The sequence below is a fragment of the Herpailurus yagouaroundi genome, unplaced genomic scaffold (genome assembly GCF_014898765.1).
Source record: "Herpailurus yagouaroundi ecotype Mexico unplaced genomic scaffold, PumYag 185, whole genome shotgun sequence".
In the NCBI taxonomy this organism is placed as follows: domain Eukaryota; kingdom Metazoa; phylum Chordata; class Mammalia; order Carnivora; family Felidae; genus Herpailurus; species Herpailurus yagouaroundi.
The window spans coordinates 24,429,232-24,441,314 of record NW_024412416.1 but is presented as its reverse complement, the minus strand read 5'-3'; the positions used below and the strand labels follow the sequence as shown (position 1 = coordinate 24,441,314).

General features: G+C 34.5%; 1 protein-coding gene across 5 annotated transcripts in view; it reads left to right on the top strand.

Annotated features, from left to right (window-relative positions):
• Nucleotides 1-12,083, top strand: part of UBE3A (ubiquitin protein ligase E3A) — a 91,751-nt gene that overhangs the window by 74,260 nt on the left and 5,408 nt on the right. For all 5 annotated transcript variants that reach the window (XM_040493875.1, XM_040493876.1, XM_040493874.1 and 2 more), the window contains one exon: nucleotides 37-110. In XM_040493875.1, the coding sequence (XP_040349809.1) occupies nucleotides 37-110 (74 nt within the window). The remainder of the gene's footprint in view (nucleotides 1-36; nucleotides 111-12,083) is intronic.

Below are 12,083 nucleotides of genomic sequence, written 5' to 3'. Positions count from 1 at the left end.
GTATATATATTAAGATACATTTTCTTGAATTTGCAGAATCTAGACTTCCAAGCACTAGAAGAAACTACCGAATATGATGGTGGCTATACCAGGGACTCTGTTCTGATTAGGTGAGGTGTTTAATTCTTAAAAAGAAGATTTAAATTCATCAGAGGGGTGTGTACTTTATGCTTTAGGTCTTCATCTCTAGGTATTACTTCCCAAATAAGCAAACTCACAAATTCTCAATCTGTAATATTAAAAGTGTATTTGTAATATAATCACTAGTTTTCATTGTTAATCTTACAATTTATTTCTTAAGTGTTTTATGTAAGTCACATGTTTTCTTTGGCATATGGGATATAAGTTATCTAATATTCTTAATGATTTTGATTAGCATGTGCTTGCTGCTGGTTAGAAAATAATGAAAATAGAGCTACCATCTCTGAATGTTTCTCCTTTCTTTTGAACTCCCTATTTGTGAACTGTTTCTTCCCTACTTATATGAAGCACCTTATATGATATGTTACGTTCTTTTATTTAATCTTTATGATAATATGCCAAGATACGTATTAATGTTTGTTCTACACCTAAAGAAACTGAACCCCAAATTTTCACAGAAACAGGCAAAGATTCCCAATATTATCTGCTTCCAGTCAAGCAATTAGCAATTGCTAATATTTCCTTTTCTGTACTACGCTATTCAATCTTAAAAGGCATAGGCTTCTTTCTTCCTCGCACGGATTGTTAGAAGAGCACGAAGATGCTTCTTTGGCGCATCTTTGGGGTGGGGTAAGGTGAGAAGGAATGCAAACATAACTTCCTGGAGGTTGTCTCTAAAGGTTATTCCTGTAAGACTCCAATTTGTGGACACCACAATGAATATCAAGTATAATTAGAAATAAATAATATTTTATGTTAAATTATTTTCTTCTGTTGTTTTGTTCTTCATCCTGGTGTGCAGGAGGCTACTGGTATTTCCTCTTTTTAGTACACCTTAAGTCATTTCTAGCAGCAGTATTGGAACTTACATACTCTAACCATTGTTCTTCTACTACTTGAAGTTTCAAAATTGACACATGAAAGGTTTGAGATATGGTGATGAAAAAAAAAAACGGCACTTATGAGTCACAAGGAGTTCACAGTAGTATCTCTGTTAATGACAGTGATCACAGGATTTTGTAGCCTTAGTGTTTTTCTGAGAATAGTTGAAAATACCTTGTGTGTTCTTTATGGAGAAATTATTTTTTAAATTAAGGTTTAATTTGATTTCTAGCTTCTATAATAACATAATCCCTACTTGATACATATCTTAAGGTCATAAGTTAATGTGTGATTTGAAAGGCAAGTGAAAAGACAACAGGTTCCAAATCATTCTCACAGTTAATGGTATTCTAAATCTTTAAACAAAATTCAATTTCTTATTTTGTCAACCTTAATATGAAAATATTAATTATTAAATAGAGTCTACAACTAGTAGGAAGTTGAAGACAGAATAGTAATGATAGGGGCAACTGGGTGGCTCAGTTGGATAGACGTCTGACTCTTGATTTCAGCTCAAGTCATGATCCCAGTGTTGGGATGGAGCCCTGTGTCAGGCTCCACGCTGAGCCTGTGCCCCTCCCCCCACTCGCACTCCCTGTCTCTCAAAATCAATAAACTTTAAAACAACAAAGTGTAAAAATGTTGACTCACAGGCAAGCTTTTGCATATATGTTTTCCAGTTGCTGATAAGACTCTCCCTGATTTCATTTGACTACTAAGAGACTTAGAGATATCTTTTTAAATGCCCCTTTTTACTCTTGGGGTGAGGTGAGAGGTGGGGACTGCAGTTTTCTTTTAATTGATAGTTTTCCGTTTCAAACGCTTGAGCAGATTCAGATTTGATTATCCTCTCCCCACAGTTCTTGTGATTCATTTCATTGAATCTTTCAGTATTATATCAGCCTTTGTTTCTAGGTAAGCCTAACTTAGCTGTGGTCTGTTAGTTTATAAATATGGTGCTCTGTTTATTTTATTAACCTTTTGTTAAGATTTTTTGGTCTGTATTCATAAGGAATATTGACCGATAATATTCCTTTTTTGTACACATTTATCAGGTTTTGCTACCCTCACATACTGATTTGAAAGAGTACTGTTCTTTATTTTCAGAAATACTTCTGTAAGATTGGTATTTTTTTCTCTTAAATAAATTTGTTCAAATTCACCAGTGAGACCATCAGGGCCTGGATATTTCTTTTTCAGGTTTTTTGTTTTTTGGAATTTTTTTTTATTTTGTTTTGAAATAACTATAGATTTATTGGAATTTTCTGTTAAACTACAGGTTGGTCCCCCATACCCTCCATCACTTTCCCACAGTGGTAACATTTTGCATAACTGTAGCCTAATATCAAAATCAGGAAACTGATATAGGTTCAATCTACAGACCATGTTCAGATTTCATCAATTTTTCAGGTACTTATTTATATGTATGTGTAGTTCTGTGTACTTTTTGTCACATTGTATAGATGTGCATAACTATCATAATCATAATGCACAACTTTTTCATCACCAGAAGTGTGTCTCTTGCTATCCGTTTGTATGCATACTCCTACCCCTACAGCATGATTCCCTTCAGATCCATCAAAGTTGTTACATATATCAACAGCTTATTCCTTTTTATTCCTGCATAGTATTCCATGGCATAGATGTACCATATTTGATTTAACCATTCAACTGTTTAAAGGACACGTGGTTTGTTGTCAGTATTTGGCTTTTAGGAATAAGGCTACTAAACATTTAGGCACAGATTTTTACATGAACATAAGTTGTCATTTCTCTGGTATAAATGTCCAAGAGTGCAATCTTGGGTTATATGATAAACTGCCAAACTATTTTCCAGAATTGCTATACCATTTTACATTTCCCTGGGCAATATATGAGTGATCCAGTTTATATCATTGCCTGCATTTGGTGGTATCAAAGATGTTATTTTGTTCATTCTGCTGGGTATGTTGTGATATCTCGTGGTGTAATTTGAATTACTCTAGATGACAGTGATGTGGGATATCTTTTCATGTACTTATTTACCATCTGTATATTGTTTTTGGTGAAATGTCTGGTTATTTTTACTGTTGAATTTTGAGTTCTTCATATATTCTAGTCCTTTCTGAGGTATGTGCTTTTCAAATACTATGTCCTACTCTTGTAGCTAATCTTTTCATTTTCTTTAGAGAATCTTTTGCATAGCAGAAGTATTTAATTTTGATGAGCTTTGATTTTTCATTTTATGGATCATACTTTTTATTTTTTTAACATTTTTATTTTTCTTGAGACAGAGCATGAATGGGGAGGATCAGAGAGAGAGGGAGACACAGAATCTGAAACAGGCTCCAGGCTCTGAGCTGTCAGCATAGAGTCCGACGCAGGGCTCGAACTCACAGACTGTGAGATCATGACCTAAGCTTAGGTTGGACGCCCAACCGACTGAGCCACCCAGGCGCCCCTGGATCATACTTTTTGTCAAGTCAGACCTAAAACTCTTGGCCAGCCTTAGGTCCTGAAGATTTTCTTTTTTTTTCTTTTTCCCTAAAATTTTAAAGTTTTACATATTATATTGAAATCTGTGGTCCGTTTTTAGTTGATTTTTATATGTGAGATTCAAGTCAAGATTCTCTTTTTTGCCTGTAGATGCCCGTTTGTTCCCATACAATTTATTGAAAAGGCTATCCTTCCTTTCCTGAAGAACTGTTTTTTCATCTTTGTCAAAAATCAGTTTGTAATGTTTGTCTGAATCCTGAATTCTATATTCTCCCTTGATCCGTGTGCCTATTCATCCCTCTGTCAATACTACACTGTCTATTAGTATAGGTAAATAGTAAGTATTAACATCAGATAGAGTGCTTACTCCAATTTTAAGTGAAAGATTTCTTGCCTTTTCCATATGTTAGCTACTCTGCTTTTCCCTATAAATTTTATATTCACTTTGTGCCTACAAAAAAACCTTGATGAGATTTTGATAGGAGTTAACACTGAGATCACATTGGGGAGAAATGACATTTTTACTGTGTTGACTCTTCAGCTATACTATAGCTCCCCATTTATTTTTTATTCCTTTCATCAGTATTCTGTAATTTTCAACATACACATTTTATACATGTTTTGTTTGATTTATCCTAAATGTGTGATTTCCTTTGTAGTGATTGTAAATGGTGTTTTTATTTTTTTTAATGGTATTGTATTTTTAATTTTTGTTTCCGTATGTTGGTAGTATAGTCAGATGTAATTGATTTTTTACATGTTGGTCATATATCTTTTGATCTTGCTGAACTCACTTATTTTAGAAGGGTTTTTTTTTTTTTATTGAGATCACTTGGGGCCTTCTGTGTAGATAGTCGTGTCATCTGTAAATAGGGATAGTTTGTGCTGCTTCTTTTTAAATGTTTATGCCTTTTATTCATTTTTCCTGCCTTATTATGCTGCCTAGAACTTTTAACACAATGCCAAATAGGAGTAATAAAAGTGATGAAAACCTTGCCTTGTTCTCAGATTTAGGAGAAAGCATTTATCTTTATTAAGCTTTATATTAGTGTAGTAAGTGCTCTACAAATTCAAGGAAGTTCCCCTCTGTACCTTGCTTGTTGAGTTTTATTATATATAGGCTTTTGGTTTTTGTCAGATGCTTTTTCTGTTGGTTGATATAATAACTTTTCTTTATCCTCTATTTGATATGGCACATTACATTAATGGATTTTCCATTATTGAACCACCATTGTGTATCTGAGTCATTTCCATTTAGTTATTGTCAAATTGGGCTTGCTAATTGTTTGGTGATTTTTGTGTTTAAGTTCATGAGAGATACTGGTCTGTAGTTTTGGTGTTTTATGTTGTCTTGGTCTGGTTTTAACACCAGGGTTAATTCTGGCCTCATGATTGAGTTGAAAAGTGTTCTGCTCTCTAGGAGAGGATTGTGTTCAAGTGGTACTAATTATTTCTTAAATCTTTGGTAGAATTCTCCAATGAAACCATCTTGGCCTAGAAATATCCTTTTTGGGGAGTGTTTTAATTTCAAATTCAGTTTGTTTAATGTTTGTAGAACTGTTAAAGTTTTCTTTCATATTGGGTGGGTTATTATAGTTTGTGTTATTCAAGGAGTTGATCCATTTTATTTTTAAGTTGTCAAATTTATGTGTGCAGAATTCTTAATATTCCCTTTTTATCCTTTTGATGTCTGCAGATCTGAACTGATCATACCCATTTTAATTCCTCATAGTGATAATTTGCTTGTTTTTCTTTTTTGAACTTGTTAGTCTTGCTTGAGAGATTTGTTGAATTTACTGATTATATTGAAAAGCCAGCTTTTATTTCTTTGTTGTTTTCCTGCTTTCAGTTTCATTGATTTCTGCTGTTTATTACTTCCTTCCTTATTTTGGTTTAGTTTGCTCTTTTTGTTCTAGGTTATTGAGGATAGAAACAGTGATTGATTAGAAACCTTTCCTCTTTTCTGATGTAATCATTTAGTGCTTTAAATTTTATTCTCCCTCACCTTTGCTTTAGCTGTATCCCATATTCTTAATATGTTTGATTTTCATTTTTTTCCCTATGTATTTTTTAGAATTTATTTTGAGACTTTTTCTTCAGACATTATTTAAATAAAATTATGTTGTTTAATTTCTAGTGTTTTTTAATATTTTCCTCTGTTACTGATTTCTAGTTTGATTCTTCATAATAAGAGAACTTAATCTTCGTGACTCCCCAATGCTTTTGAATTTGTGAATTCTGTGTTGATAGGTGGAATGTTCTATAAATGTTGATGTAGATTCTGTTCATTGGTGATTTTGCAGATTTTCTGACTATTAGTTGCTCAGAGACAAGGGTCTTGAATGCTCCATAATGGTAGATTTGTTCATTCCTCCTTTCAGCTCTATCAGTTTTTACTTTATGTATCTTAAATATTTTTTGATTGGTGCATACACTCTGAACCTCAGTACGTCTTCTTGGTGGATGTCTTCTTGGTGGATTGATCCTTTACCATTATTAGGTGATGTGCCTCTTTGTCTCTACTGATTTTCTTTACTCCCAAACCTACTCATCTGTTAATCTTCTTTAACACATTTTTGTGTGTGTGTGTGTGAGAAAGAGAAAGAGAGTGCATGCACATGTGAGCAAACGGGGGAGCGTCAGAATCTCCAGCGGGCTCCATGCCCAGCATGGAACTCACTCTCAACCCTGAGATTATGACCTGAGCTGAAATCAAATTGGACACTTAACAGACTGAGTTACCCAGGTGCCCCAACACTTTCCTTTTAATTAAACTTTTTATTGTGAGATCATGTAATTTGGCATATAGTTGTTAAGAAATCACACAGACCCTGTGTATACTTTACCGTGTTTCCCTCAATGGAAGTCTTTATAAAACATTAGTATAATATCACAACTAGAATACGGTTAAGATACAGAAAAGTTCTGTCACCACAAGAATTCCTTCTGTTGATCTTTTATATATAAGTCAGTCACACTCATACCGTTACCCTGTCCTCACTCTAGTCCCTAATCCCTGACAACCACTAATCTGTTCTCTGTTTAAGTTTGTCATTTCAAGAATGTTGTATTAAGTGAATCACATATAATGTGTCACCTTTTGGGATTGGCTTTTTTTACTCAGCCTTGAAAGTCATCCAGATTTTTTCACTATCAATAATTTGTTTCTTTTTATTGCCGAGTAGTGTTTATTCCTTTGCTATGGATTTACCAGTCTTTTTAACCATTTGCTTGTTGAAAGACTTCAGACTTCAGAAAAGCTTCTAAAGCCATTATGAATAAAGTTGCTATGAATAATCATGTGATTTTTAGGTAAACATAAATTTTCATTTCTATGATAAATGCCAAGAGTGCACCTGACTTTTTTTTTTTTTTTTTTACTGTTGAGTTTGAGAGCTCTGTGTGCATATTCTAGATTTACTACTTTATCTTTCCTCCAGTGAATTACTTTTTTCATATATGTCAAAAATCAGTGGAGCATATTTCTGTAGGTCTCTTTCTGGTACATGTCTTTCTCCTTTCCCCCTTTTTTTTTCTTCATGTATTTTGAGGCTCTGAAATTTGGTGCATATCTTTTTTCAGTTTTTAACATTTTTTCATACATACCCATTTAGAATCATACGTTATTGGTGGACTGGTCTTTTTATCATTATATAAGGTCACTCTTTGTATCTTGAAATTTTCTGTGCTCTGAATCTAATATGAATACAACAGTTCCTATTTTTTTTAAGTTTGCATGATATCTTTTTCTGTCATTGTACTTTCAACCTGTTGCTGAATTCAAAATGAATTTCTTAGAAATAGCACAGTTTGTTTGTTTTTTGTTTTTTGTTTTTTTTTTTTAGTCTACTCTGTCAGTTTGCCTTATAATTGGCAAATTTAGACAGTTCATATTTAAGGTAATTACTAATAGGTTAGGGCTTACATCTACCATTTGTTTTCTGTTCCTCTTTGTGATTGCTTGTTTCTATCTTTTTGCCTTCCATGGATTATTTAGTTACTTGAGCATATTTTAAGATTCCCTCTTGATTTACTTTTAGTGTTTATTGGGGTATATTGTTTATATAGTGTTCTTCCTGGTTGCTGTGATATTACACTGTATATGTGTGAAAGTGGATAACATCACGTCCAGTGAAGTGTGGAAACCTTGCTTCCATTTAGGTTTCTTTCCTCACTTTTAAAAATTGTCTTGACTATTAATGCTGTTACAATTTTTGTTGGGGCACCTGGGTGGCGCAGTCGGTTAAGCGTCCGACTTCAGCCAGGTCACGATCTCGCGGTCCGTGAGTTCGAGCCCCACCTCGGGCTCTGGGCTGATGGCTCAGAGCCTGGAGCCTGTTTCTGATTCTGTGTCTCCCTCTCTCTCTGCCCCTCCCCTGTTCATGCTCTGTCTCTCTCTGTCCCAAAAATAAATAAACGTTGAAAAAAAAAATTTAAAAAAAAAAATAAAAATTGTCTTGACTATTAATGCTGTTACAATTTTTGTATCAGTCATCACATTTGATTTACAAAACGCATGAGAATAGTATTCTGTTTTATGTTACTTACATTTCTTCTGTCATTTCCATTCTTCTTTCCATTTGCTTCAAGAGTCCATATTTTGTCACTTTCTTTCAGTCATTCTTCAAAGACAGGTCTATTGATGGCATTTTCTTTTAATTTTCCTTTGTCCAGGGATGTCTTTACTTCCCCTTTATTCCTGAAGAATAGTTTTGTTTAAGCTTTTTGAAGTTTGTTCAGCTTCTTGAATTTGTGGGTTTGTGTCTTTTGCCCAACATGGTAAGGTTTTGGCCACTTCTTCAAATACTTTTTCAGCTCCAATCTCTTTTTCTTTCTGGGCCTCTAATAATTTGATATTGTTCCACATGAACCTGAGTTTCTGTTGTTTTTGTTTCTCTGTTTTCTCTCTTGTTCGGTTTATTATTCTCTGTCATCTTTACTATTGATCCCATCCGGTATTTTTCTCTTATTGTATTTTTCAGTTCTATAATTTACATTTAGCTCTTTTTTTTATTATTATTATTTTAACTTCTGTTTCTTTCCTGAGATTTTTCTATTATTTCACAAGTGAAGCATTTTGTGGGTTGTGGTTCCAGTGACAAATTTAGTTTTCCAGAGTTGTGGCACTATTCCTGTCTGTTTTATTTATATCATTCCATGGGGGCTCCCAATACATGATGGTGTTGTTTGAGGGGGCTGAAATGAGCTGCTTCACCAGGCCGAGTTGCATGATGTCTTCGGCCCATGGGGCTGGAGAGCTCTTCCTGCGGATCTTTGTTAGCGGATCTTTCAGTGTACTTTATTCTCTATAGAGACATCATTCTTGTGTGTGCGCGCGCGCACACACGCACTGTTCTCTCTCTAGTAACAGCTCTTTTTAGTGTTTGTGATTTTTTTCCTGTTGCTCATTACTTTTAAGTGGAATGAGTTTTGTCATATTTGCAAGAGGGAGAGATAGGCCAGGCAGCTTTTCATGCTTCAGGAAGGCTCTGTACATTTTACCTTTGCAAAATGATAAAAATATATACATATATGTATATGTATATATGTATGATCTTGCATTTTCTGAAACTTACCTATTCTACTCTTCCCATTTATTTGACTTTTTCTTGTTTGTTTTTTTTTCTTGATTTGGTCAATTTGGACCTATGTCCAGCAGTCTCTCCTCAGTTTAAAAAAGAATTTTAGTGTTCAAGAGCTTTAAAGGCCCAGACCTTTCACTGTATCATGATCCCTTGTATTGGATAACTCTTTGAGCTGCTATTCTCAGACTAACATGTGATTTCCAGTGGGTTGGTGTTTTTGAGGTCCCATTGTTCTCAGGGCTGTAAGAAATGCAGTTGTCTTCCTTGTGCTTCTTCACCCACTGACACCAATACCAGCCAGGTCTTGTAGTGTCAGTGGTGTTCCTTTTCACTTACACGCAAGGATTTATGGGGGATATCTTGTTACCTAGTTTTATAGGTGCTCTCTGTAGGTCTTCTCTTTTGTCATCCACTTAGTTCTGATTTTATGGGAGAGATTAAGATTAGGAAGATTGGAAAGAAAAGCAAAAACAAAATAACTGTGTTTCTGCCACCGTCATTGTCCCAAAACCTCCTGTCTCTCTTCTAATTTTTGGTATCAGTATTCTTGCCTGAATCCATTGTTTCACCGGGGGTTGCAAAATGGTGATTTAGGAAAAAAAATTTTTTCTGTTCATTCTACATATATACCTGCCATTCTTTTTCCTCATCAATGGTTGCTATTTGATTACCTTGAGAAACAGTTCTACTGAAAAGGCATAATAAAATGTATTAAATATTTTAGAGTAAGGAGTTGATATAATTCAGTGATGACAAATGAGTTTGGATTTTAATTGGTGGGGTGAATTTGTTTCGTTTTGTTTTTTGGATTTTTTCTGAATATTGTTATGAACTCATGGACTTTTATATGTTGAGTGTGTTTCACATTCATTATTCCTAGTGATATTCAAACAGCTTAGTTTTGGTATGCTTTTAACATCACCTCATTACATTTTGAAATTTTTAGGTCACCCTTGAGCATTCTTAACTCGAGGTCTGAAATAAGCCATTTTATAAGAAATCGTATGGCTAAATACTATCATTGTGTGAAAGCAGTATAGATTATTAGGACATAGTGTTTATTTCTAACCTTTTGCTATTAGAAATAATGTGGCAGTGAATCATCGTACATGGATTATTCCATATGTATGTATGGGTATCATTTAATTGCTAAAATGGGATTGTTATATCAAATTGTAGAAACATGTGTTTTTTTTTGCTAGGTAATGCCAAATTCTCCTTCACAGTAATTATAAAGTTTTGTACTCCCACCAGCAATATATGAGTATCCCTTTTCCTACAGTTCCCCAAATCCAGTGTGGTGTTTAAACTCTGATGTTTACCTGTCTGCCAGTTAAGAAATGGTAATTTGTGTTTTCCTCAATATGTATGAGAATGGGCATCTTTTCTTGTACTTAGGAGCTATTTGTATTCTTTATAGTCTTACTCCTTTTCCTGCTCAGTTATTGGTTATTTTCTTTGTTTTTAGAAACTTTATATGTTAGATTAGCTGTTTAACCCTAATAAATTTGCAAATATATTTTTACGAGTTTATCTTTTGACTTTGCTTAGGTTTTTTTTTTGTTTTTGTTTTTTGCCAAGTAAAAGCTTTTATGTTTATGTAGTTAAAAATAGTAATCTTTTTCTGTATTCTGCTTTGGTGCATATTTCTTTAGGTTTTTGTTTGTTTTGTTTTTGTTTTTTGTGGGGTTTTTTGTTTGTTTAGTTTTTTAAATTCATTTTTCTTGTTCTTTTGTTTCTGATCTCTGTGTCCCTAGTAGAAATGTTGTTTATGCTGTTTCTCCTTTGGTCACCTTATATATTAACCTTCTGTTTCCAAATTTATGTTCATATTTCTTGAGTATGTTTGAATATTCCCATTTCTGTTTCAGATTTGTTCATTCCTGATCTTTGTATTTCTGATTAATGGTGTTCTTTTCTATCTTCATATTGGAATGTGGGAATTACACAGTTTGCATTCTTCACAACTGAATTTTTCAAGAATACATTTTTTCTGCTAGGAATTTAGCTTATTTGTTATACTTGTGTCATAATATCTTTATTTGGACTTTGGAATTATGTTTTTCTCATTTATGTTTCTATTGGTTGGATTTTTCTGACCTATTAGTAGATCTCATGGGGGAGTAGAGAGAAGTTTGGGTGGCTTTAGTGGTCTTTTGATCGAATAGTCCCTCTTTTGCTGTTGTGCAATTTCTTTAATACATGGTTATGTGGCCTACCACCTTCTGATTCTTCAGTTCCATCTTGTTTAATTAGGACCTTTTTTATTAGCTGCTTCCATCCCCCCTTTTTTTTTTTTTTTTTAGTTTTTTTTTTTTTTTCTTTTTCAATGTTTATTTATTTTTGAGTGAGACAGAGACAGAATGAGAGTTGTTTAGCAGCAGAGAGAGAGGGAAACACAGAATCCGAAGCAGGCTCCAGGCTCTGAGCTATCAGCACAGAGCCCGATGCGGGGCTCGAACTCTCACAAGCCATGTGAGATCATGACCTGAGCTGAAATCGGACATTCAACCAACTGAGCCACCCAGGCATTCCTGCTTTCATCCCTTTATAACCAGAAGCTACTTTCAAGGGACACTTATGCCTCCCAGGGTGCTCCCCATCCCTTCCAGGTAGCATGCCTGTCATTTATAATCCCTGATACTTTTCTAAGACCCTTCCTTTTAGCCACTTTGTTGCCAGTACTCTTACCTATCCTTAGTAGTTCACTCTTGGGGTGGGGCTCTGCCCTTCTGGGGTGAACTGTAACCTGTGTTATTCTTCTCTACAACCCCCTCTTCCATAGTGCTCCTGCTGGACTCTGCTAGTTTGGGCTCAGGTGTTCGTACTCCAGCTGATATGTCAGTTGGGAGTTTGCTGCTCTGTTTTCCTGGTTTTAATCTAAGCATAGGTTATGAGTGTTTCTATCAGATTTTCTCTCATTTTTGATCTGAATAGGTTTAAGGAGATATAAATGAGATGTGATCCATGCAGCCACCACTTAAGGAAGAAATGCAGAAG